Here is a 27,909-nt window from a genome sequence, read left to right as displayed (position 1 = left end):
GCAAGATTGCATACAAAATTTTTGTGTGTGTGTGTGTGTGTGTGTGTGTGTATTAGAAGAAATTTGCACTAGAATGTGCATAAATTTACATTAGGGCTGTGAAAAATGGACACAATTAAATGTGGAGAAACTGAACTTAAAACTGGAAAAACGAGAAAAACGAGTGACTGTTCTGTATATGACTCCTGACTGTAAGGAGACAGGTACTGAGTGGCCTCGACAGATGTCCTTCTCTGAACTCAGGTGACTGATTCTGCTGCATATCTGTATCAAGAGTGTCTGAATGTTACAATCACACCAATGGAGAGGCAGAGCAGAATTAGACAATCAAATTGGATGCTGATGGTGTAAAGTGAAAACCAGAGCAGTAAATCATACAGAGACACAGCAGGCATCCTATCAACCGGTTAGCAATCTGGTGTCACACATTAATATAATATTAAAAGTTCTTGTGATGATAGAAGAATAAGGTTAGGAGCATCACACCAGCCACTGAGCTGCTTTGTGCTGAAAGCAACTTTGAAGGCTTTCTTTTCCTCCACCAGTTTCCTGTGGAGACCCACCCGTGGTTGAGAACGCCAGGCACTTTGGAAAGAAGAAAGACCGCTACGAGATCAACTCCATGGTGCGGTACCAGTGCAATCAGGGCTACATTCAGCGTCATCTGCCCACCATCCGGTGTCAACCCAACGGGCACTGGGAAGAGCCACGGATAGCCTGTATTGATCGTATGTAGTGGTCTATCTTATTTGTACTGCGAAGCAATATCCTGATTTGGTATAAGACAGCTTCCTGTGTTTCTGTGTAACCTCCATGCAAGTTTTCTGCGAATGTATCACCACAAATGCTCAATAGTAAGTCCCAAAACTCCCAGGGACAGAGAGTTTGGAAGAGTTTATCCAGCTCCCATTTGAGTTAGACAGATGGCGTGTGTATGCAGTCCATCGACCTTTGCCAGCCAGTAGTTGACCCACACTTTCCAGGGGAAATTTCCCATCGCTTTTCTCATTGGACTTTTTGTGGTTAGAAAAGCGATGAGATAATCGCACTAGAAAGATGTAGGGTGATGACCAAATTTTGTGCAAATGCACAGCTATACTGGAAAGGCCTTCATGAATGCAGTGCCTACACCGGACCAGAATGCTCTCTGGTACACCAAAGTATTATTCCCTAGCTTCTTCTTCCTAATTATGAATGATCAGACAGTTCACACCCACAGCAAGGGAGAGGCTGGCTGAAGCTTCCTCATGTGTGACACTGATGCTCTTAGTTAAAGCTCAGTCTGACAAGGACTCCAGGTCTATCCCTCTCCCAGGCAGAGCTGGCTCACAAGGGCCAGCTGGATATTCAGCTTGGGGGACGCTTAATTCCATAGCGATGCCAACAGCTGGCAAGTCCTTCTTGGCCAACATGCTGTGCTCAGCAGATTCTCTGTAAGTCTTTGAGTTCTCTGGCTTGTGAACGGACAGAGGGCAGGGATAAGATTTGCAGGGGTAGAGGAGAGGCAGCTAGACGGCAGCTCCCATGCCACCCTTTCAATTGGCTAATAAAAGGTTTGGGAATCAACTTAATTATGGGTTTTCCTATAAGGATCCTGACTAGGGATGGGGGAGAAATTCAGTTTGCATTTTAATGGTGACCTCCCTAATTCACACTTCCTGACACGATACACAAATCAAAACCACTGAACTTTGAAATCCACACCTCTCCTAATGATACGATGCAGTTCACCAACCAAGTAATGAGTAGGAAAAAGTGCATGTTAGGCTAAATGTGCATAAAAATGTGCCTTTTCCTGAAGATATGCAAAAAATGCATTATATAGCGAGAAAATGGCTTGCAGAAAAATGTGTGTATTAAGACAGAATTGCATGCAAAATATAAGAGAAATGCTGGGCATTTTCATGATGACTTTTTAAAAAAAATCACAAACTGTTGGGGAAATCTGGAAACCAAACTTCAGATGGGGGAGATGAGAACTGAAATTTACAGATTCACCCATCCCTCTTCCTGAATGTAAAGTATTTGGGGAAAAGAAATACTAAATAGATCCAGGATTGGGGGCATGTTTGGAAAATATAGGCTTGTAGCCAATTAAGTCTTACTCCAAGTAGGCCCATTGAAATGAATGTGCCTAAGTTGGTTATGTTGTTTAACTTTAATGGGTCTGCTCTGAGTTGGGCTGGCACTGAATACAACCAATAACCTTCCCTTCTCCAGATTTAACCTACACACCACCTCTGACCCTTGGGCTGTCTGGGGGCACTCTTGCATTGGTTGAAAATACCAACATCCCACCATCAGAGGTAGCCAGATGTTGTTGACTACAATGCCCACCATCCCTGACCATTGGCCATGCTGATTTGGACTGATGGGAGTTGGAGTTCACCAACATCTGGAGGGTATCACATTGGCTACCCATGACATGGGTGGCGCTGTGGTCTAAACCACTGAGCCTCTTGGGCTTGCTGGTCAGAAGGTCAGCGGTTCAAATCCCCATGACAGAGTGAGCTCCTGTTGCTCTGTCCCAGCTCTGGCCAACTTAGCAGTTTGAAAGCACACCAGTGCAAGTAGATTAATAGGTACCACTGCAGCAGGAAGGTAAACGGCATTTCCATGTGCTCTGGCACTCATCCCGGTGTTCCATTGCACCAGAAATGGTTTAGTCCTGCTGGCCACATGACCCAGAAAGCTTTCTGTGGGCAAACACTGGCTCTTTCGGCCTGAAAGTGAGATGAGCACTGCAACTCCATAGTCGCCTTTGAGTGGACTTAACCGTCCAGGGGTCATTTACCTTTACCTTTTACAGGTGTGGCTCAGCTGACTCTTAGCTCTGTGAACACTTTGTGCCAGCAAATCAGAAGGCTAAAAAAAAAGGCCATCTGGAGGAGCCCATTGTCAATGAAGTAGCTTGCTTTAAAAAAAAAATTGTCACAGGGCAGAGGTTGTTTTGAATTTTGTATCAGGCACCAACGTCTCTTGGGCTAATTTTTTTTCCTGGATTCCTCCTCCGCAAAGAGAAAGCTCTCTTCTCCAGCTATGGCTCCTTGAACAGGGAGCAATGTAAGAGAGTCTGCCTCATGGGCTGGCGATGTCTCGGCCTATCAACCGTTACTGGAAAGGGCAGACTTTATTCCCTCACCCCACGCCACACCACGACGGACAGTAGCAGAGTTGTCTGTGGCACCCTCAAATCTCTTTCCCCTTAGTGTTAGGTGGAAGGGACAGAGCCTGCGACAAAGTGTCCTAGAGGGGGGCGAACCCACCCAGCCGGTTCATTGGGTCCCAGAGCACCAGAGGTGAGAGAAGGCCCGATTGTGCTATGGTGAGAATGCTGGCGCCATGGCACGTTCAGCACGGCCAGCCGGAGAAACAACACGCTACAGCCTCGGCAGTGTTTTTCCAGAGAGCAAGAGGGAGAGAGGCGTTTGGTCAAGCCAGCTGAGGACAAACAGGGCCTCTGTAACCTCCATCCCTAGGTAACAAGGTGCCTTTTCTTCTTCTCCTCCTTCTTCTTCCCCTCCCACAGCCTCCACCTACAAGCACAGACTACATAAGAGGAGCGCAAGGACTCGATCAAGGACCAATGGAGGAATGGCGCAGAGACCCACCCATTAAAGAAGAGACAGAGAGAGGAGATAAGAGAGAGAGAGAGAGAGATTTTATGGAACAGTTATATTAACAGATTCGATTTCTTCTTGTTGCTTTTTTGTTGTTGTTATATAAGGGGAAAAATATATTAAAGAAAAATCCACCTTGTGCATATGTAAAAAGAGAGAGACAGAGAGAGAAACTTTTGCAAAACAGCAAAGCAAAAGCTTTTTGCTTTTTTTTTACTAACCGTCTGGATCCAATTATCTTTGTGCCTTTTCGGGGAAGGGGATGGAGAGGGTCGCAAGAGGGTGAGGGTTAAGTTAAATAATAAAGAAGATTTGCTATTTTTTTGTGGGGGAGGTCCTGGTTTTATTCACAGGCCATGTAATTATTTAATCTGCAGGGTGGACAAGACTCTCTCTTTTTCTTTTTCTTTTTCTTTTGTAAGCTGTTGTGTTTCTCCTTCCCTGCCCCACTCTGCTTCTTCCCACTCTTGCAGCTTGCCTTGTAGGGTTCAGAGGAAGCCACTGGGAATGTGTAAATCGAGAGAGAGAGAGAGAGAGAGACAGAGAAAGAGATCAAATGGGCTGAATCTTTTCAATGAGAAAGGAATGAAAAAGAGGTTTTCCGCCTCTCCCAGGGAGGTGGGGGAAACAGCCATTGCTCGTTTGGAAATGTCAATTCTTTTAAATAAATGCAAAATGTAAAATAATGTGTGGAGGCTGAAATTAACCAGAACATCAGACCAGCCAGAGTGGCATTCATATAAAGAACAAAGGGCAGAGTTAAAAGCTGGACCTCTGAGGCTGTGTTAGTTCTTGTCAGTTTCCAGCTACTCTCGGCCAATTTCTCCTCCCCTCCAATTTTATTTTATTTTATCTCTAAAGTTGTGTGAAGGAAATGAGAGAGTAAATGACTGGAGCAACAAAATTCAGGTCTTGTTACTGACAATCGGCAAGCCAGCTTCATATATACACCTATGAATCAACCTTAGTGGGTCGTTCCAGAGATTCCCCCTCAAGTCCCAACATACTGAATGCACAGAGGCAATATCTGTTTTCAGCCGCTGTGTGAATGAATGTAACCACTTTGTAAGCTGCTCGTCTGTATCATCCTGTCAGGTGTTGATCATTGGGCCACACTCTTTGTTCCCCAGAATTTTGTTGAAAGAAAAGTGTAGTTGAAACAATACTTGACAAGAAGTTACAGAGGTGCAACTTGTGGTCAGTTACCATGTTGGTCAGTGGTCATCTGTATTAGCTTCCTAGCTCAAGTCAAATGCTGTTGCAAAGTTCTTAAGCAGGGCACAGGAAGCTGTCGTCCCCAGGTGGGCCATAGGTCCATCAAGCACAGCAATGTCTATATCAGAGTTACCCAAACTTGGGTCTCTAGCTGTTTTGGGTGCTATGATTCCCATCATCCCTGACCACTGGTCCAGCTAGTTCAACAGCAGCTGGAGACCCAAGTTTGGGAAACTCTGGTACAAGCATAGAATCATAGAGCTGAAAGGGACCCTAAGGATCATCTTGATCCAACCCCCTGTCCCATAAAGGGATTGAGCTTGCAACCTTGACATTATCAGCACCATGCTCTAACCAACTGAGCTATCCAGGCTGGTTTACACTGACTGGCAGGAACAGCTTTTGAAGATTTCAGCCCAGGGCTTTCCCCAGCCCTACATGGAGATGTGAGGGATTGAAACTGGGGCCTTCTGCACTCAAAGCATATGTTCTCCCACTGAGCCATGGCCCTTCAGTTCAAAGCATGATAGCATCCTCAGCATTGGTAACCAAAGATAGACTTCCTCTGCCTATTGAGGCTCCCCCTCGTTTTTAGCTACCATGATTGTCATCTGCCCCATAAAACTGTCTAATCTAATAAAAAAGTGGGGGAAATAACACCCAAAGCTTTTAGTCAAATTTATTCTGGATGATGAGCAGGTCCATGAATTATATGCATCTCTTCATGCAAATATGTGGGGCAGTATCCAGTGCAAAGCTAAATTAAAGCCAATTAGTGACCAACTTGTTCCTCTGGAGAAATGTTTTGTCCCAGCAGGACGTTGTGTTGTGCGAGAGAATGCACCAGCAAGTGGCTGGTAGCTTTGCTGCACAATAGATTGTGCAATCTGTTGCACAATTGAGTTTCTGGTTGTGCAACTGTTTCCTGCAGTGGAAGACATACAGAGTTGGAAGGGACACCATCTAGTCCAACCCCATGCAGCACAGGAATCCTTTGCCCAATGTGGGGCTCAAATCCACGACCCTGAGATTAAGAGTCTTATGCTCGGCTATCTGAGCTAACCCGGTTGTGCTGAATTAAAGCTCGCCCTTGCACTGGGACCGAGAACACGGGATACAGACAATGGCTACTTCACATTTAACCCCTGTCTCTAAGCAGCTCAAGGGACATGGGTGGCACTGTGGGTTAAACCACAGAGCCTAGGACTTGCCGATCAGAAGGTCGGCGGTTCGAATCCCCGTGACGGGGTGAGCTCCCGTTGCTCGGTCCCTGCTCCTGCCAACCTAGCAGTTCAAAAGCACGTCAAAGTGCAAGTAGATAAATAGGTACCACTCCGGCGGGAAGGTAAACGGCATTTCCGTGCGCTGTTCTGGCTCGCCAGAAGCGGCTTAGTCATGCTGGCCACATGACCCGGAAGCCGTACGCCGGCTCCCTTGGCCAATAAAGTGAGATGAGCACCGCAACCCCAGAGTCGGTCACGACTGGACCTAATAGTCAGGGGTCCCTTTACCTTTACTAAGCAGCTCAGGATAGCAGACGAGGGTCCATGCCGTTTTATCCTCACAACAACCTTGTGAGGTGGCTTTCACTTCCCTCTGTTTGTTCCGAATCTGCTGCCAGTCATTTCATTGGCTTATTTCCCCTGTCAGAGTAATGCTTGAATTATGCAGAGGGGGGCAGGAAGGTTGTGGCGTCCTTCATGAAGTCTACAAAGTCCATCCTTGAATTTCTCTACTTTTAGCCAAATCGCAATACAAACATCCCACCCCGCTTGCCATAGCTTTCTAAAAACAACAACAACAACAAAACAGGTGTTCAGGAGCTGGCACAAAACGGTAAGGGGGCTGAGCCCCCTCTGGCCTGCGTATAATTTGAGCCACAGAGTCACTCAGCTGACAACATCATGGGTTTGTTTCTTCGGCCGTCTTCTCCCTGCTTTCCTGAGTGCATCTTAAAGATGCAAGTAGAGGACATAGAAATATATCTATAACGCAACTTCATAAGCCTGTGTCCCCCCACCATGGCTGTTTCCTACCCCCCCCCCAGGACATATGGAAAAGCAGCTCCCATCCTGAGATGGCGCTCTCTCAAGGGGGACTGTGCCGGGCACCAGAGTTCCCTGCACCTATTTATATATATATTTTAAAAAGCATAATGGTAATAATTATTGAAAACAAAGAGAAAACTGGTCATTTTTACAATAATTTAAATGGACTCGCCAATGTCTCAAGGATGCTGGTAGGAGCCTGGCTTTTGATGTGTGTTCTGTTTTCAAAGTGGGGGGGTGGGAATGGCCTGGGGGTGGGGGGATGTGGAATGAAGCAAAGAAGAGCTTGCCTGATTTTTTTTGTTTTCTGTAAAAAGCAAAAAAAAAAAGAGGTAGGAGGAAACCCAACCCAGAATATTTTCTTCTTCCTTTTTCCCTCCTTTTTTTTTCCAGGGGTGGGGGGTGTTTAACTCTTATGCATAAAATGCAAGATTCAAAATTAAAACAGCTATCGGCGCTGTTGTGAACCCTGTAAAATAAAAGTTTGTTGTATTTTACCCTTGTGGAGGTGCCGGTTGCATGCTGTGTGTGTGTGTGTGTGTGTTCTGTGTGTGCGCATTTGGGAACACTTTTGCACACATCGTCGCAGATCAGAAGCCACGTTACAGATCAAAGGGGTTATGTCAAAAGCACACTGGTGGAGTTTAGGGACTGTAAAGAAAGTTATGTGCTGATCAGGCCAAGGCAAAGGCATCCAGTATAGACTACAATCACTCCCAGCCTCAAGCAATGCAGGGCTGCTCTGCAGGAAAACAGGAAGCTGCCTTTCGTCAGGTCAGAATAATTCTCCACTGAGCTCAGTACTGCCTACTCGGACTGGCAGCTGCTCTCCAGGTTCCCAGGAAGATGTGCTTCATGTGACTTCCTTCCTGGGGCTTTTTAACCCCTTACATGAGGGATCAGGCACATGTAGCTAGACTACAACTCACACCATTCCAGACCACTGGGCATGCTGGCTGGGAGTCTGATAGGAGTTGTGTTTAGTTGTATTGCTTTTTAAACCTATTTTAGTTGTTTTATTGCATATCATCTCAAAATTTATATGAAAGGTGATTCATAAATGCATAAGCAAATAAATGTGAAATGAATAAGTAACTGGAGGTGTCAGGGAATAATCTTAGATCCTCCTTCAGGCAAAATAAGCGATCTGCTGCTGAGATATGACCCTGTATTGAGATGGGCAAACATACAGGCATATTGTCTGTTCAAGCACGGCAGATGTCATAAGTACAGTGGTATCTCAGGTTACGTATGCTTCAGGTTACAGACTCCGCTAACCCAGAAATAGTGCTTCAGGGTAAGAACTTTGCTTCAGAATGAGAACAGAAATCGTACTCCGGTGGCACGGCGGCAGCAGGAGGCCCCATTACCTAAAGTGGTGCTTCAGGTTAAGAACAGTTTCAGGTTAAGTATAGACCTCCGGAATGAATTAAGTACTTAACCTGAGGTACCACTGTACTGTCATAAGCAGTTCAGTTGGGCCTTTGCTGTTTCCCCAACTTTTGTAACTGCCCAAAGCAGTCTCCTGCTATCTTTTGGGGGGACAAATTTTATTCAGTGTACATTTAATGGCACTCCTACCAAATTTGCAGCTTCCAAAGCAACGAAGAAAGCTATCCCTCAAAATCTGCATGAATTTTGCAATGCCGGTCTCCAGTCAAGCAGTGTGTCCAAAAATGTATACACTAGGGTAATACATGCTTTAAAAGGCATATATTAGTGACAGTAACATAGAGACGTGCATTGTATTGTGGGAAATTGCTTTGCAAAATTACATAGAAAAATGTGGGTATTAGGAGAAATTCACAGAAATTCGCAGTAAAATGCTGGTGAATTTTCATGAGGATGTTTTTTTTTCTTTTTAATTCAAACTAATGTGATAATTGAAAAAGGAGAAACAGAGAGAAACCAAAATTGACAGATTCCTGCATTCCTAGCTATGTCAGAAAGGAAACTGTTAGGTTAGCAGAAGCTGGGACAGAGCAACGGGAGCTCACCCCATCACGGGGATTCGAACCGTCAACCTTATGATCAGCAAGCACAAGAGGCTCAGTGGTGTAGACCACAGCACCACCTGTGTCCCAGTGCAAGTACAGTGGTACCTCGGGTTACATACGCTTCAGGTTACAGACTCAGCTAACCCAGAAATAGTACCTCGGGTTAAGAACTTTGCTTCAGGATGAGAACAGAAATTGTGCTCCGGTGGCGCGGCAGCAGCGGGAGGCCCCGTTAGCTAAAGTGGTGCTTCAGGTTAAGAACAGTTTCAGGTTAAGAATGGACCTCCGGAATGAATTAAGTACTTAACCCAAGGTACCACTGTAGATAAATAGGTACTGCTGCAGGGGGAAGGTAAACAGCATTTCTGTGCGCTCTGGTTTCTGTCACGGTATTCCGTCACACAAAAGGCAGTTTAGTCATGCTGGCCACATGACCACATGCTGGCCAAATGCAAGATGAGTGCCACAACCCCAGAGTCGCCTTTGACTGGACTTAACTGTCCAGGGGTCCTTTACCTTTTTTTACCTTACCATAAAGGAAACATGCATCTCAGCTATCTCAACTGCCTCTTTCGGGGTTCCATCAGAGTCTATGGCCCATGTGCGCCACATGAATGAACAAAAAGAGCAGTGTGCCCATTGGGTTGTCTGCCTTAAGCATCATTGTGTCTTTGCACAGCTCATTACTTACATGTCTCTGTCAGGCTTGCTTCATTATTAACAGAGAAGGAGGAGGCAAACAAACCGCGGCAAACTTTTTAGAATTCATTACATGAGTTGGGAGCTGGATTTTAATTAAATATTTAAGCAGAGAGTTCTTTGATATGCTGTGCAAAGGTAAGCATGGGCTTTTGATTAAATTGTTGGCGCCTACATGAATGCAATTCATTCAGGGCGCCTTCCACCAGGCCCGTAGCCTCTCTCGCGTGCATGTGCACCCACACACCCACACTGCTATTTCCTTCCTGTTCTTCCTCCCCCCGCCCCATTCCTTGATACATTTCGCTTTTCAAAAACCCCTTTCTATCCCAGATGCTCGTTCTCTCCCTCTCGCCCTCGCCCTTTCACACACAGATGCATACATTCACCGGTGTGTGTTATTTCGGCTACGAAAGCTTTCCCTAACAGTAGAAAGAGGACTTCCAGATCTGGCAGCTTCCACTCACCCCCTGAAAAAATTGTTTAGTGTTTGTTGAACAGATCCTCCAAATCAGGGAGCCACTCCCCTACACACACACACACACACAAAGTGCAACAATCTCCCACAAATTCCTTGGGTAGTTTTCTTAAGGGTTTTATTCGCAAACGTCCGAGAAACCCCCAAGTTTGAACAGCAAAACCAAAAGGTGAGGTACACACAAGAATAGAGCACGCAGATGCCAAAGTATGGTAACTTAGAGAGCTTTCCGTAATAGTGGCAAGGTAGTTTCACGTAAGGGTATAAAGGCAGTTCCCTATGTGCCTGTGACGTGGGAGGAGGGCATGGCTAGCCAACAAGAACTAGAACATTCCTACAAAGTGAAGATACACTGCAACGTTTTGCTGCAGGTCCCACTAGTATGCTCTACAGGCCCCCCAAAAAAGGGACAATTGAAATACTATATTCACGCATCCTGCTTTCTTTCTTTGAATAAAAGTAGGCACCAGCATGACCAGCAGGATCAGGACCTTGCTACGGAGGAAGAACCCCTTGCCAGAGGTCCTACTTGTGTGTGTGTGTGTGTGTTTATCTCCAACCTGCAGAGGTAGACTCCTGTGACCCTCCTGATGTTGCTCTGATTCTAGGCATGCTTACTCAGAAGTCAGTCCCTTTCATGGCCCCACCCCTCTTGTCAGGCCCCACCCCTCTCTCTAAGCCACACCTCTTCCCAGCCTTGTTTCACACCCTCGAGTGTTTTTGCCTTGCTGGAATGTGTCACTGAACTCTGATGACATCTCTTGCTTCTCTGGAACGAAGACAGAAAGGGGCATATGTAGAAACAGGTGTACTGTACTGTACAAAGCTATATTTTCCTTCTGGCCCTTCACGGCACTGACAAGAGGTTGCCCAGGGGTGAACATAGCCCTCAGGCTGGAGAGTTTCCCCACCCCATCCTAATCTGTAAACACTGGATTTACTAGGAGGCAAAGCCATTGGGGGGGGGTGAGGAGACCTTATTCTAGTAACTACTGGGAATCTCCCATCGGGACTGGGAATCCTTTGGCAAGATGCAGCGACCTCAGTACAGACCCAGCTGAGCACAAGACAGTTTTGCAATCTCATCCATAGATCTCAGCCTGAGCCCATTCCAGAAATCAGATGACCAGACAGAAAAACAACACTAAAACTCAGGAGGGGTTTCTCTACCACTGGATTAGACGGGCAATGGAAGTGGAAGAATCTTAGAATCAGCACCAAGTCCACTCCAAGGCTATTCTGTGGGGCTGTGCAGCATTCCTCCCCTTTTGTTACAAAAATGTAAATTTAAAAAAAACCAAAGCCCAAGAGACACACAAAAAATAAAACATACAATTAAAACTGCCCCCGAGACTGGCCCTTTAAATAATAAACTATAGGTGGGCAACAGAAGGATATTGTCCATTGGTGCACAGTGTCCATACATTGGCCTTCCTTCAGCTCATCTTGTAACAGTAGACTCCAAACTTGCCAACTTTGGGGAAGCCAAAGCTTCTGACCCCAGGTTCCGGGGGACCACAGTTGGGGCGGGGCGAAGTGATGGGGTAGCGCACACTAGCATCAGCCAACCAGCCGGCATCACAACGGTCCAAATTAGAGAGCTTCCATGCTGAATAAAGTTGGCCCACCTTGGCAATCTCAGCCCCATCGTCCTGGCATGCTTGCTTGGCTTCCTCCAAGGTGAGCTGCTCGCGGCCGGAGAGATAGTAAACCGTTCCTGTTGGGAAGGGGGCAGAGAAAGAGTTATGGAGCAATGCAGGAAAATCCCAAAAGAGATCCACTTACAGATACATGTCCCGCTCTTTTTTTCCTGTTTAGTTTATTCGGGTTATACTGAATGCTAGGTCCTGCTCAGAAATGGCTCGTTGAAGTTAATGAGGATGACCACCCTGGGTTCATTCATTTCAGTGGGTCTAATCTGACTATGTAAGAAGGCTGTTGGGTCAGGCCAATGGTCCATCTAGTCCATCCTCTTCTTGCAATGGCCAAGCAGATGCCACAAGCATGACCCCAAGCACAAAGTCCTCTCCCTTCCTGTGGGTTCCAGCAGCCGGCATTCAGAAGCATTGCTGCTTCCGACTGTGGAGCCAGAGCATATCCAACATGGCTAGTCGCCATCGATAGCCCTGTCCTCCATGAATTTCTTTAGTCCTCTAGGACTAGCATAGGGATGCGGGTGGCACTGTGGGTTAAACCACAGAGTCTAGGGCTTGCTGATCAGAAGGTCGGCGGTTCGAATCCCCACGACGGGGTGAGCTCCCATTGCTCGGTCCCTGCTCCTGCCAACCTAGCAGTTCAAAAGTATAAAGTGCAAGTAGATAAATAAGTACCGCTCCAGCAGGAAGGTAAACGGTGTTTCCATGCGCTGCTCTGGTTTGCCAGAAGCGGCTTAATCCTGCTGACCACATGACCCAGAAGCTGTACGCCAGCTCCCTCGGCCAATAAAGCAAGAAGAGAGCCGCAACCCCAGAGTTGTTCACGACTGGACCTAATAGCCAGGGGTCCCTTTACCTTTACCTTTAGGACTAGCATTGGCTATCACCTTGGGTTTGCAGACCCCAAACAATGGTCATATGGTAAAGCAGGAGTCACCAGTCTTTTGCAAGCCAGAGAAAATGTTGTGGGCGCTATACATGTGCTACAACCATGCATGCACCACACTACACAAAGCACCCCCCCATGCACCACAAGGACATACGCCAGCGTGGCCTAATGGTTAGCATGTTGGACTAGGACCTAGGAGAGCAGGGTTCGAATCTCCACTCACTGGGTGACCTTGGGCCGGCCACCATCTCTTAGCCTAACCTACCTCACAGGGCTGTTGTGAGGATGAAATGGGGAAGAGGGGAACCATGTACACCACCTTGAGATCCTTGGAAAAGTGATATATAAATGTAATAAATAAAAACAAACAAATAAAAATACGCTCTCACTCCTCCTCTTCTTCCCTTCCCTACTCCCTAGTTACCCTTTAGCCTTAGCTTTTTGCTAGCCTAATTGGGGAGTTTAGAAGGATGTTGTTCTTTCTTGGAGACTGCAGTGGTGCCCCGCAAGACGAATGCCTCGCAAGACGGAAAACTCGCTAGACGAAAGAGTTTTCCGTTTTGGAGGTGCTTCGCAAAACGAATCTCCTATGGGCTTGCTTCGCAAGATGAAAATGTCTTGCGAGTTCCTGCGGGGGGGTTTTCCTCCCCCCCCCTTTTTCTAAGCTGCTAAGCCGCTTATCAGCTGATCCGATAAGCCGCTAAAAGCTGCTAAAAGCGCTAATAGCACTAATCCGCTAATCCGTCAATGGGCTTGCTTCGCAAGACGAAAAAACCGCTAGACGAAGAGAATCACAGAACAGATTATTTTCGTTTGCGAGGCACCACTGTATATTGTGGAGAGAAGATTCTGCTTCTTTCAAGCCCATTTATAGCTATGGAGAATCTGATCTCTCCCACGGTAGCTGCCAAGAAGCAGAGAAACAATTAAAAGTTCTTACCACGTAATTTATTAATATTCACAGGAAGAGACGAAGGAATGCAGTCTTCCCTAATAATGGCGAATAAAGTCCCACCCCCTATGTCTCTATTATACGTCACCCCTGCGTTGGCTAATCTGAGCTTTCTGCTTCTGAGCTCTCTGTTCTCCTACTCTCAAAGCCCGCCTGGTCCTGGGAAAGGGGGGATCAGGAATGCTTTCCAGAGACATTGAGTCTGTCAGTGTCAGCTTCATTCCGGAGCTGACAGAGGCTGGGAATCAAAGCAGGCAAAGGGAGATAAGGACACTGGAATGTGAGCTGGAATATGAGAGAGAGGAGGGGCAGCCGAGTGGCATAGCTTCAGAGAACAGAGAGCAGACAGCAGATAGCAAAGATCCAAATACCAATCTTAGCTCAGAGACAGAAGGGGAGAGGCCGAGAATAGTTAGCCCAAAAACTCGAAGGCACGAGAAGGTCAGTGAGAGGAGGGGGAAAGAGCGGAAGCGAAAGGGTTTTTTCCCCTGTTGGAAGAAGAGGAAAGGGCGAAGTTTAGACTCAGCAACTGCAAACTTGGAGTCAGACACGGAGTGAAGGAGCTCCGGAGTGATTTATGTGTGTGAGCAATAAAGCCGGTGCCTCGCGTTTGTGGGAGACCCAAGCCATTACAGTCAGCTGTCTCTCCCCTTGTGCTGCTTCTTCTTGCTGTTCCTTTTCCAAAATTTCCCAGTTTCTCCCCTCTGCAGCCTCTGAACTATGGCCTTCTGCAAACCGCTGTTCTAAATCTATACTGTCCTCCTGTTCTCAGGAAGGTTCAGGAGAGGGGGGGGATGGTACCCACCGTTCCTCCTCAGTCCAGTCCCTGACACGAGGGGGGGGACCCTAAAGGTGTCAGGTCAGCCTCTTTGAGCACATGCCTGCTTGTGAGAGCCATGCTGGTAGCCCGTGCAGGACAGGGTTATCAAGACAACTACAGCACAGAGGAGAAAACACAGCCTAGGGGAACACAAATTGTGCTTTTCACTACCGAAGTCCATGAACAGTTACAGGGAGTTAAATGGAGAATTTAGACTCCAGAACTCATCTTCCCTTTAATGATTGCTCTTTGTAGTATGAATAAAAAGCATACTCAACGCAGCACACAGCATTTACAGTATTTCATTAAAACCCATCAAATGCAAAAGCAAAAGGAAAGCTACCCAAATCCATTAACTACCGTAAAATGAAGCTCAGGGTGAAACAATCAACAGGAGTGAGATGAATTCCAACCCCAGCTGAAAGCCAGGTGACGGTTTTAAAAGCTCAGATGAGAGGGAGCCAACCTAGACTTATCTTGGGTAGGGATTCTGCAGGCTGGGCGCCTCTAAGAGTAGCAGGATGCATAACAAGGTTTGTGATGATGAACTGAATGAGAGGTTTAGCTGTATCTAAAAGGTCCCAAGTTCCACACCAAGGACATCTCCAGCTTGGCCAGAAAGGTCTATTGCCTGTAACTCAGGAGAGCGGCTGCAGGTCAGAGTAAACAGAATCAAGCTAGATGGATCGAGTCCCAATCAGCAGCCTAGAGCAGGCATAGGCAAACTCGGCCCTCCAGATGTTTTTGGGACTATAACTCCCATGATCCCTAGCTAACAGGACCAGTGGCAGGGGATTATGGGAATTGTAGTCCCAAAACATCTGAATGGCCGAGTTTGCCTATGCCTGGCCTAGAGACTGTAGTTTGAACTAACGATAGTCCTCAAAGGCAGTCCCATGCTTGGTGCATCACAGTATTATTATTATTATTATTATTATTATTATTATTATTATTATTAAATTGAATTTATATTTATTGAATTTATATACCGCCCAGGGGTCTCAGGGCAGTTCACAGAATAAATTCAAGATATAAAACCACAAAATACCTAATAAAAATAAAAACAACAACCCAATACCCCCCCCTCAATAAAAAAACATTTTAAAAGGGCAGGGGATCTAAATCAGATCAACCAAAGGCCTGGTTGAAAAGGAATGTTTTTGCCTGGTGGCTAAAGGTGTCTAATGAAGGCACCAGGCAAACTTCCTTGGGGAGAGCATTCCACAGACGGGGAGCCACTGCAGGGAAGGCCCATTTTCGTGATGCCACCTTCCGGACCTCTCGAGGAGGCGGCACACGAAGGAGGGCCTCAGAAGATGGTCTCAGGGTCCGGGCAGGTTCATATGGAAAGAGGCCAGAAAATCAGAAATCGCCAGAGTGGGAACATACGGCCAGGCCAAAGGGGACATGCCCAGCCCCACCATCTTCCCATCCCTCCTTTAAAGTAGCCTGCCTGGTGAACGATGGCAGAGAACAACTCACCTTTCAGAGCAGAAGAGAAACAGAAGACGTCGAAATGATGGAGGTTCTTCTGGCGCTCTCCATAGTTCCGGAGGCCAGGGGCCATGTGCTTCCCTCCACAGGGCTCCCGTGGCACAGTGATGGGGTACTGGGCTGTGCCGTCCGTCAGCCAGCCTGCATTACACCAGTCAAGGCCCTCCATCCAGGACTTAAAGAGCTGCTCAAAGGAGGCCATCATGGCATCCTGGTCCTCGCAGGTCTTCTTGGCCTCATGGAAGTTGAGTTTGTAGCGCCCACGTTGAGGCTGGTAAGGGAACACCACCCCTGGGGAAAATAAAGTTGCTGAGTGAGTACAGGAGGAAGGATCACTTACTGAGGTATGAGGAACCTATGACCTTCAGAAGTTGCTGGACTCCAGGCTCCCATCAGCACCAGCCAGCTAGGCCAACAGTCAGGGGTTGTCAGGGACTGGGCAGAGAAGGAATGGTGGAGACCGCCTACCCATCCTGACCTTTCCAGGGAGGAGGAAGAGGAAGACAGTATAGATTCACAACAGGGGTTTGAGGGAAGTCACAGCTCAGAGGCAGATGAAGAAGAAGAAGAGTTTGGATTTGATATCCCACTTTATCACTACCCGAAGGAGTCTCAAAGCGGCTAACATTCTCCTTTCCCTTCCTTCCCCACAACAAACACTCTGTGAGGTGAGTGGGGCTGAGAGACTTGAAGAAGTTTGACTAGCCCAAGGTCACCCAGCAGCTGCATGTGGAGGAGCGGAGACGCGAACCCGGTTCACCAGATTATGAATCTACCACTCCTAACCACTACACCAAACTGAGGGGGAAAGCTGGGAAATCATGAGAGAACCAGAGCAACACGTGGCTGACATGTTGTCACCAGAAAGCATTCCAGGCGCTCCATATCCCAGAATCTGGCGAGCCTTAAAAGTAGGAGAGCAAAGGGCAGCACCCGTAGAAGTGACAAATGAGGAAGTGGGAGAGGCAGGGGGTGGAGATTCACTCGGGACAATGCCATTATCCAAGAGGCTAGGTTCTAGAGCCTCTCTCTGTAAAGTTTGAAATAAAAAAGGACAGTAAGAAACTTTCCCTTGTCTTTATACTGTCCTGGGCAACCAGCCGGCAGCTGCTGACAGCATCCTGACAGGGATGTTGGGAGCTGCAAGCCTGCAGCATCTGAACTACACATTTATAGCAGTCGTGGATTCCCAGTCATTTGTTAAGGGTGCTGAGAGTTGTTAGGAGGCCCCTGTTGCCTTCTGAGAGCTCCGATCCCCAAAGCAGTTTTAACAACCAGTCCCTCCTGCCAGGAAACTCTGGGAATTGTATCTCTGAGTTTCTGTCCCCAAGAGAGGTGCACACAAGGCCTTTGGCTTCTTGTGAATTGCTGCAAAAGAACATTTAGACAAGTCTAAACAAAAACTGGGACACAAATTTTCATGGCCCTCTATGGTGTCTCATTCACCAAATGTATTGAGTGTTAACTCTGGAAGTATGGTGCTGGAGGAGACTCTTGAGGGTCCCGTGGACTGCAAGAAGATCAAACATCTTAAAAAGCAGAGACATCACCTTGCCGACAAAGGTCCGTATAGTTAAAGCTATGGTTTTCCCAGTAGTGATGTATGGAAGTGAGAGCTGGACCATAAAGAAGGCTGATCGCCGAAGAATCGATGCTTTTGAATTATGGTGCTGGAGGAGACTCTTGAGAGTCCCATGGACTGCAAGAAGATCAAACCTCTCCATTCTTAAGGAAATCAGCCCTGAGTGCTCACTGGAAGGACAGATCCTGAAGCTGAGGCTCCAATACTTTGGCCACCTCATGAGAAGAGAAGACTCCCTGGAAAAGACCCTGATGTTGGGAAAGATGGAAGGCACAAGGAGAAGGGGACGACAGAGGACAAGATGGTTGGACAGTGTTCTCGAAGCTACCAGCATGAGTTTGACCAAATTGCCGGAGGCAGTGGAAGACAGGAGTGCCTGGTGTGCTCTGGTCCATTGGGTCACAAAGAGTCGGACACAATTAAACAACAACAACTGGAAGTGTATGCTCAATTCTGACCAAACTAAACTTACTAGAGCAAAATATAGAGCAGGAGGGGTCTCGATGTGAAATATATTGGTGTTATTTTCAACTCTCCTACCCCACTAGTGAGCTTTATGGATAAAGAGGGATTTGCCCTCATGTAGGGTTGCCATATTTCAAAAAGTGAAAAACCAGACACAAAAGTTGTTGAGTTTTTTGGGTTTTTCCTCCGGGGGGGGTGGGGGGTGGGCAGAGTGATGTTCTGATTTTTTTTGTTCGTTATTTTCAACAGACAAACCTGGATATGTCCAGGAGTTCCCCTATAGCTTCTTGTTTGCCACTATGGGATCTGGGATGCTAAACTAGGTAGGTCTTTGTTCTAATTTGTTGGTTGATTAATCATTATAATAACAAAGCTAAAGTAGGCTTCATTGCGAACCCACACAGTACAATGGTTTTAAAAAGAGAAAACACTCATCTTTCAGTCCATTTAGTCAAACAACATACTGCCTGGCATCACAGAAATATATAATCACAGGATGGGCTCCTCACATGGGGAGGGGGAAAATGCTTAATGTATTCCCACAGAGCCTTTCATCTTGGATGAAAGAAGAAAGAATTTTTTAAAAAAACTGAGAAAAATGACAGGCTACTGGTGACCTCTGGTGGCCAGAAATAGGTATATACTTGGCAGTTCTGGTAACTGCCTCCAGACTTCTTAGAAAATCCCAAGGATTCTACCTGCACAAAGGTGGAGTCCTGTTTATTAGGAAGTGGGAAAAGGACAGTTTCATGGGTGTAGCCGGGGGGCACAAATATTATTGAAAAGCATTGAAAGTACTCAGTTATCTGAGGTCCTGGCCCCCACAGCTAGCAGAAGCCATCCCCACACAATGTCCTATTTACAGGGTATTTTTACCTGTGATTTCCCTAGAAAAACTCAGCAAGTTTGATTTCCTAAAAAAAATCTTTCTCTCCCCCCACCCACTCAAAAAAACCCCAAAAATCCTGGTTACGCTCATGAACAGTTTCATTCATGTTTCCAAATAAAATTTGAGAGAGTGATCCAGAAACATTCAGTTCGCCATCTGCTTTGTGGCTTCTATCTCATGCTGCTGATGGTTAGGAAGATTCATCAAGCATCCATAGTATTAAGTTGTTCGGGCAGTCTACCATCAGAATGTTAAGTGGGGGAGCATCCATCACAACAATAGTGCTGTGTAAGTATGGGATTTCATTTATTTATTTTTCTGAACTATTGATCACCTTCCACATATATGTCCCAAGATTATGTACAAATCATAATAAAAACAGCAAAAAAAAAAAAACCAGTTAAAAAGAGCAAGTGATTTTTTTAACCCCACCCAGGTATTTAGAAAGCTAGTGTATGTTTAAACCTGTTTTTAGCTTATTGTTTATCTTGATTTTTTGAAAGCTTCTAATTATTGTTGCTAACTCTGCTTATGGATAATTTTACTGTATCATTTTTTTTCTGTAAGCCACTTTGAGGTTTGTTTGTTTGGTTGGTTGGTTGGTTGGTTGGTTGTTGTTGCTGTTTTACAATCAAGCAGCGTATAAATTTTATGAAATAAATTAAATATGTAAATAAAAACAAGACAAAGTAGACACCCATGGCTGAGACCAATTCATTCAGCATTTCAGAACAAAACAAAACAAAAGTTTTCAGTTGTTTCCCAGAAAGTACAGCTAGCGAGTGCCGGTTGTTATTTCAACAGGAATGGTATTCCAGAGAACAGGGGCAACCATACTAAAAGCCCAGCACAGAGTTACGGCAGAACAGGCTTCTGAGATCTCTGGCTTTTCCATCCTGTCCTTCTCTCTTTACTTCCTCTCCATCTCCAGTTTGAATCATTTGTCCTACTCTTTTCTGCTAAGAAAGGAAATATATGCCAAACCGCTTAAGTTGCACTATCTAAAATAGTGGTGGGGGACCTTAGTTTCTTTTTCCGTGATACACAGACCATTAACACATTGCAAAATCAGTTGACAATGACAAATGATAGCACAAATTAAAATATACATAATACAGCTTTAAAAACACAAAATTAAAATATTAGACACTGTGTGTGAGAGAGAGGGGGGATGGGGGGAGATCAGATCTCAATTAGAGCAGGAAAAAGTGGGACACGCAAACAAAATATCTGTTTTAAACTGATTGCAGAGAGAGAGAGAATGCATACGTCAAGCAATTGTTAAAGAGGTCTAATGAAGATATCTATATTCAAGAACTTTGCCACTTGATCTGTAACTGCTTCGGGGTCCCAATAAGTCAAAGTGATCTGATGACACACAGAGGAGCAAATAATAGGATATATTAGATTTTCCCAGTCCCTTAAGAAAACTACAATAGAAAAAGTACATGCAAGATAGATGCCCCTTCAGCATTGTTGCAACAGGCAGCATCTGTTGTTCTTTGGGGTTTTATTATATCTGCCATGGAATAGATTAGAGGGGAGAACATTGAGCCTTACCAGAGAGGAAGCTTCCCTGTATTTATGGAAGATTAACCATCCCAGAAGGGATGCAGGTGGCGCTGTGGGTTAAACCACAGAGCCTAGGACTTGCCAATCAGAAAGTCGGCGGTTTGAATCCCCGCGACGGGGTGCGCTCCCGTTGCTCGGTCCCTGCTCCTGCCAACCTAGTAGTTTCAAAGCACATCAAAGTGCAATTAAATAAATAGGTGCCGCTCTGGCGGGAAGGTAAACGGCGTTTCTGTGCGCTGCTCTGGTTCGCCAGAAGCGGCTTAGTCATGCTGGCCACATGTCCCAGAAGCTGTACGCCGGCTCCCTCGGCCAATAAAGTGAGATGAGCGCCGCAACCCCAGAGTCAGTCATGACTGGACCTAATGGTCAGGGGTCCCTTTACCTTTACCTTAACCATCCCAGGCATGGCATTCTGTCTTTACAGCAAGGGTGTGATTTCCCAGTGACTGGGGGGAACAAGTCTTCATGCAGGACCCTAAAGTTCTGGGAGATCAGAGACTTAACCATTGGTTTGGCTCCCTTTAATTCCCTGCTTAGCAGGTATGAGGGTGAAAGAGCAACTGAGCTAATTTTATGCACCACAGCCTTCAACCAAGGTGATTCAAAAGAATCAAACATGGTCTCGGAGATGAATGAACTGGGAGTGAGCACAAAGCAACAACAGAGCCTTAACACCGGCTCACCACAGGGTTGTGTGTTGAGTCCCCTGCTCTACACTATCTATACGTATGACTGTACAGCCATCTACTCCAGCAACAAAATCATCAAGTTTGCTGATGACACTACGGTGGTGGGGCTCATTTCAGGAGGGGATGAGTCCGCCTATCGGGACGAGGTGGAGCGGCTCTGTGTTTGGTGTGGAGAGAACAATCTGGCTCTTAATACGGCTAAGACCAAGGAATTGGTGGTGGATTACAGGGGAAAAAAGGCGGACATTCAGCCCTTGTATATCAACGGGGAACGGGTGGAGAGGGTGGCGGAATTCAGGTTTTTGGGAGTAGCTATTGATCAGGGCATGACTTGGAGCGCACATACCACTGCTCTGGTGAAGAAGGCCCAGCAGAGAATTTATTTCCTCAGACTTTTAAAGAAGAACAATCTGAGTGAGAGACTGCTGGTGTCCTTCTACCGAGGCTCCATAGAGAGCATTCTTACATACTGTATTTGTGCTTGGTTCTCCAGTTGTACAGCTAGGGAGAGGAAGGTGCTCCAGAAGGTCATAACCACAGCCCAAAGGATTATTGGTCATCCTCTCCCATCTTTGGAAGAACTGTACGGTTCCCGTTGTCTTAGGAAAGCAAATAACATCCTGCAGGATTCATCTCACCCGGGACACTGTCTGTTTGCACTACTGCCTTCTGGCAGAAGATATAGAAACATCAAGTCAAAGACAAATAGACTGAAAAACAGTTTCTATCCAAGAGCTGTGGCCCTTTTGAATGCTGTAACTCGTTAGTGTGACCTGGGAGTTTGATGGGTGTGGTGTGGGTGTGGCTGGAATGTGGTTTGTTTGGTTGTTGTTGTTGTCTTGCTTTTGTTGTTTTAAGGGATGGCATCCAATTTCGTTGCACTTTGTGCAATGTTGCACTTGTGTAATGACAATAAAGAATCTATCTATCTATCTATCTAAATGGATGGAATCAATCCACAATAAGCCGTCCCAATGAATTCAAGCCAACTTCCAGTTTAAGAGTAGCTCCAGAAACCCACCTGGGAACCCAAAATATTAGTCTAAGGGAAAAGTTTGAACTTACGATAAGCAAACCAAATTGGTGCCCCAGAAAGAATCTGGGAAACAATTCTGGCTCTATAAAGCCAAGATAGATACTGGAGGGGGGGGAGGAAATCCACCCTTTGTGGCAGAGGAGATGTGAATTTTCGCTCCCACATTTTCTTATGCTTTGATCCAGATGGATATTTCCCATACCCTCCTGCCTATAGCTTCGTAAAACCATACGCCCAGATATTGATACAAACCATTGTCAGCCTGAGGGACTTGTGGACAACCTTAACAGGGGCCACATGCCATTGGTGGGTGGAGCCAGAGGCAAAAGTGGGAGGAGCAACACATATACATTTTAGCTTTGTAGAGCAGCCTACACAGGCACACACTATCTTTCTATCTTCCATAGGTAAAGGGGCCCCTAACCATTAGGTTCAGTCGTGGCCGACTCTGGGGTTGTGGCGCTCATCTCGCTTTATTGGCCGAGGGAGCCAGCATACAGCTTCCGGGTCATGTGGCCAGCATGACTAAGCCGCTTCTGGTGAACCAGAGCAGTGCATGGAAACGCCGTTTACCTTCCCGCTGGAGCGGTACCTATTTATCTACTTGCACTTTGACGTGCTTTCGAACTGCTAGGTTGGCAGGAGCAGGGAATGAGCAATGGGAGCTCACTCCATTGCGGGGATTCAAACCGCCGACCTTCTGATCAGCAAGTCCTAGGCTCTGTGGTTTAACCCACAGCGCCACCCGCATCTATCCTCCATACAGGCAAGCAAAAGGCAAGATTCAAGAACACTCCTGGAAGGCGCAAAGCAGAGCGAGGCAGCGACATGGTCTGGGGAGAGTACTGAGGGCTAGATAGAGAGGCTTGGAGGGCTGGATTTGGCCCCAGGCCTCAGCTTCCTCCCCACCGCGATCCAGAATATTTCAGAATTTAGTTTGAAGTTGGATTATGATTTTTAAAACGGCCACTGAATGCACCGTCCCACTCACCTTGGAGCGCTAGCTCCACAACTGCGCTCTCATCTTCCAGGCCATCTATGACCTCGCAGCGGTACTTGCCAGCGTCGTGCAGGCGCAAGTCATCGATCACCAGGGACGCTTCCTGGTCAGGCGCCTGCTGCAGGGTCGTGCGCCCCCGGAACCCCCCAAAGCTCCGCTGCTTCAACCCAGACGCCACCAGCACATCCTGATCTTTGGTGTTGTCCTCCCGCAGCTTGGACCACTTGACGCGGATCTTCCGCGGGATGTCCAGCTTGGGCACATAATGATAGCGGCAGGGCAGCACGGCGCTGGCACCACGGTAGGCATAGATGGCATCCGGGGAAGTCTCGACCATCAGCCTTACAGCACGGAATTGAACTGCAGGGGTTGAAAAACAGGGTATGAAATACAGTGGTACCTTGGTTCTCAAACGCCTTGGTTCTCAAATGCCGAAAACCCGGTAGTAAGTGTTCCAGTTTCCAAACATTTTTTGGAAGCCAAACGTCAGATTCGGCTGTCGGCTATTGTTTCCGGGGCACCTGCACCAATCAGAAGCTGCACCTTGGTTTTTGAACATTTTGGAAGTCAAACAGACTTCTGGAACAGATTAAGTATGGCACTTTTGAATTTGCTATTTATTTTGCGTTTTTGTTTTTGAGGCGTTTTCTATTACAGTGGTATCTCTAGATGCGAACGGGATCCGTTCCGGAGCCCCGTTCGCATCTAGAAGCAAACGTAAGTAGTGACGGCACGTCTGCGCACGCACGCGTCACTTTTCGCTGCTTCTGCACATGCGCGTGATGTCATTTTGAGCGGCTGCGCATGCGCAAGCGGCGAAACCCAGAAGTAACGCAATCCGTTACTTCCGGGTTGCCGCAGAGCGCAACTCGAACATGCTCATCCCGAAGCACATTCAACCCGAGGTATGACTGTAATTTGTTTTTGTGACTGTATGGAGCCCAGTTCAGCTACTGATTGTGTGATTGTGGAAATGGATAAAAGCCCCCCATCCAAACAATGACTACCATCAGTGCAGGTAAGAAAAAATAATAATTTTAATTTTTATCATCTACAATACTGTCTTATTTGTTTTATAGTATATTACATTGGTTATTGCTTTCATTTTATGGATCAATGATCTCATTAGATAGTAAAATTCATTTCTCCCCTCGCCTTACCCACTTTTTTATTATTCTAAACTAGAATGCCACATGAGCAACGGCATTCACAACCCAAACACCCAAGGTGCCCATTAAGACTGGTAGGGAGGCCAACAGTAGGTGGCGCCAGAGGCAATGCCAAGCAGAGTCAACTCATTCCGGTTTTGCCCTCCCTGCCAAGTGCTACAAAGGCAACACCAAAACTTAAGAAAGGGAAACTGACAGCCAGGGACATGCCCTGGACTGGTTATAAATAATAGGGCAGGAAGATGGACATTGGCTGAGGGCAGAATGAGGCAGCTGGGACAGGGCTCCATTTGCCCCAATGGAGCAGCCGCCTCTGGGATTAGGTTCTCATGGCCTGCTTTCCACATCTGTAAAGGTAAGAACACTCCTGCTGGGTCAGTCAAACAGCCCACTTAGTCCAGCATCCTCACGGTGGCCAACTAGATGTCTATGTCAAGGAGCCTTCACAGCAACTGGCAATCATTGCCTCTACAAGTACGAATAGAATCATACAATTGTAGAGTTGGAAGCGACCAGGATTCAACCCCCCCTGAATGCAAGAATCTTTTGCCCAATGTAGGGCTCAAAGCCATGACCCTGAGATTAAGAGTCTCGTGCTTTGACCATGTTATGTACTGAGTTGAATAGGATCCAAAAAGCGGCAGTCTGATTGGTCCTAGAACAATAGGGTCCAGAATGCAGCAGGCTGATTGGTCCTAGAACAATGCAGCAGTATGATTGGTCCGCAGGAGCCACCCAATCCAGCTCCAGGTGGAAATGAATCCGCAACCTGATTAGCCTATAGGAGAATCCCAGAATTAGCCAATCACGTGCGACCCATTGTGTAAATAATGTATATAAAGCAGATATTTTGGGGAAACTTTCATTCCTCACTACTATGAGCTGAATAAAGAGCATGAAATCCACACTCGACTCTGAGTATATTTCAGACCAACTGAGCTATTCCAGTTCCTGACTTCTACTGGGTCTGCCACAGCCTTCCAGCCCAACCCAGTTCCTTCAAATTCTCCCTCTTCAGGTGCTGTTTTGCTTTGTTTTTCCCCCTTCCCCCTTCTTACCTTCATCGTCAGCCTCTCCCTTGTCACTCATGAACCGGTCATAGTAGAAACCATTGTAGAAAGGGAGGCCGCAGTAGCAGCTGCTCGCCTGCAGCAGCATCACAACCAGCAGGAAAAGCATCACTTGTGGGAGATTGCAGAACAGAAGCCTGTCCATCAAAGGAGGGGAGAGGGGAATTAGCAAACTGGTTAATGCACAGAGACTGTTGTATGTGAGGGAGGCAACTTACACACACACACAAACAGAGAGAGAGAGAGAGAAATAAATTTTTAAAAGACAACACTTGCATAAATTTTGCACATACAAATTTGTACGTATAACTCACAATTTAGAAATAATTAGTGAAATTTGAAACGGGGGGGGGATGACTCTCACCAGAGCAGGATTGATGGCAGCCACAGTAGCTGCCCAATCTAATGTCCAGTTGCTAAATTAGTGAATACCGTGGTACCTCAGGTTAAGTACTTAATTTGTTCCGGAGGTCCGTTCTTAACCTGAAACTGTTCTTAGCCTGAAGCACCACTTTAGCTAATGGGGCCTCCCGCTGCTGCCGTGCTGCCGGAGTCCAATTTCTGATCTCATCCTGAAGCAAAGTTCTTAACCTGAAGCACTATTTCTGGGTTAGCGGAGTCTGTAACCTGAAGCGTATGTAACCTGAAGCGTATGTAACCTGAGGTACCACTGTATACAAAACAACTACAGTTACACGGACTTGCATAGAAGCATGGAATTCTACAACTGGAAGAGTCCAACACCCTGCAATGCAAGAATCCTTTGCCCAATGTGGGGCTCAAACCCACAACTCTGAGTGTCTGGATGCTGTCAGTGGCTGCTTGCCCAGGAAAGTATAAAGACAACGGAAAGTTTCTTACCATCCTTTTTTTATTATTTCAATCTTTCCAGAGAGAGGCTCTAGAACCCAGCCTCTTGGATAATGGCGTTGTCCCGAGTGAATCTCCACCCCTTCCTCATTCCTCATTCTCATCGTCTCCTCTACGGGTGCTGCTAAATGCCCTCTGTCTTTGAGCTCTTTGCTCTCCTACTTTTAAGGCTTGCCAGGTTCTGGGAGATGGAGGGTCTGGAATGCTTTCTAATGACAACGTGTCAGCTGGGTGTTGTTCTGACTCTCCCATGATCCCCCAAATTTCCCCCTCATCTGCCTCTGAGTTGTGACCTCCCTCAAACCCCTGTTGTGAATCTATACTGTCTTCTGTTTCCTCCTTCCTGGAAAGGGTTAGGATTGGGAGCCACCATTCCTTCTCTGCCCAGTCCCTGACACTGAGATTAAGAGTCTCATGCTCTACTGACTGAGTTATCCTCAGGCCTCACTTCACAAGGCTGGAGCATATGTATACACACACACACACACACACACACACACGTTGCAGACCAAAACACACTTTCCAGGGAGTTAGTGCTAGTGAACTCAGCAGAGCTTACTTTTGTGTTTTGTATTTTTTAGTTTTTTTATTGGTTTTTATTAAATATTACAAGAAAATAAAAAGAAAAAAGAAATAGAATCAAAAATCAATGCATAACACTGTAAACACATTTGTCTACGTATTTTCCAACATGCAGACTAGAAAAGAAAAGAGACGAAAGATAAAAGAAAAGAATAAAAGAAAAGGAAAAAGGAAAAAATACTTTTCATAATCAATAATACCAAATTTATACTTCAAACATTACAATATTCTAAAAGACTTCCACTGCATTCACCACACGTCTCTTAGTTTCTAGTTCACCTTTACATCTATTCTTCAGTCACTTCCTTTCCTTGAGTTCTTTCATAGTCCATCAAATCTTTGTGTTCTCTATATTCTTCACAAGGTTAGTCTAAGCACAACCAAACTTTCGTATTTGAACCCTGCTTGTGTAAATATTCATTTAAGCATTCCCATTGTTTCTATACCGTAGTTTTGGATTTGTGCCTTATTAAATCAGTCAATTTTGCTAACTCCAGATACTCCCATAATTTACTTAACCATTCCCTTTTTGTTGGGATATTATTTCCTTTCCAATAACTGGCTACCAATATTCTCGCTGCTGTTGTTACTAGCAGAGCTTACTTGGGAGTAAACACGCTTAACCTTGCACACGGTTAGTCTGAATCACAGAAGTCTGTGCAAGCTCCCCTCTGGCCAACAGAGGGCACTTGATACCCACAAAGTTCCCTGCTTGCTCCTCAGCTCTGGAATTTGACTTCTTGGCCCCCTGCTTAGACAAAAATTTACAACCTATTTGAAACCATCACTGCTGCTGCTTGGAAAAGGAGGGGGCCTTGCAACTCTCCCCTCTTCCAGTCCTCTCCCATCATTGCCACACATACCAGAAAATCCACACACTCAAGCTTTCAAAGAAAGGGTCATATAGCTCAGTGGCAGAACATCTGCTTTGCGAGTGAGAGAGATCCTGGCATCTCCAGGTAGGCCTGGGATATGACTCCCTGCCTGAAAACCTGGAGAGCTGCTGCCAGCCAGTGTCCAGGCATGGCCAAACTTGGCCCTCCAGCTGTTTTGGGACTACAATTCCCATCATCCCTGACCACTGGTCCTGTTAGCTAGGGATGATGGGAGTTGTAGTC

The 27,909-nt window shown here is 46.3% G+C and overlaps 2 protein-coding genes across 7 annotated transcripts in view; one reads left to right on the top strand and one right to left on the bottom strand.

The window, feature by feature from the left end:
* ACAN (aggrecan) overlaps nt 1-5,030 on the top strand; it is an 87,297-nt gene extending 82,267 nt beyond the window's left edge. For all 6 annotated transcript variants that reach the window (XM_082198234.1, XM_082198236.1, XM_082198231.1 and 3 more), the window contains 2 exons: nt 546-728; nt 3,530-5,030. In XM_082198234.1, the coding sequence (XP_082054360.1) occupies nt 546-728; nt 3,530-3,618 (272 nt within the window). In that variant the 3' untranslated portion in view covers nt 3,619-5,030. The remainder of the gene's footprint in view (nt 1-545; nt 729-3,529) is intronic.
* Nucleotides 5,031-10,158: 5,128 nt separating this feature from the next.
* HAPLN3 (hyaluronan and proteoglycan link protein 3) lies at nt 10,159-25,546 on the bottom strand. The gene is made up of 4 exons (XM_082198755.1): nt 25,328-25,546; nt 23,092-23,460; nt 15,856-16,158; nt 10,159-11,774 (listed from the first exon to the last, which is right to left on the bottom strand). Exons 1-4 carry the CDS (start codon nt 25,482-25,484, stop codon nt 11,494-11,496), a joined length of 1,110 nt encoding a protein of 369 aa, XP_082054881.1. The 5' UTR covers nt 25,485-25,546; the 3' UTR covers nt 10,159-11,493.
* Nucleotides 25,547-27,909: the final 2,363 nt, after the last annotated feature.

This window comes from Podarcis vaucheri (genome assembly GCF_965113315.1).
Source record: "Podarcis vaucheri genome assembly, chromosome: 14".
NCBI lineage: Eukaryota > Metazoa > Chordata > Lepidosauria > Squamata > Lacertidae > Podarcis > Podarcis vaucheri.
Note: the sequence above shows the minus strand (reverse complement) of the source record. Positions and strands in the feature narration are given on the sequence as shown.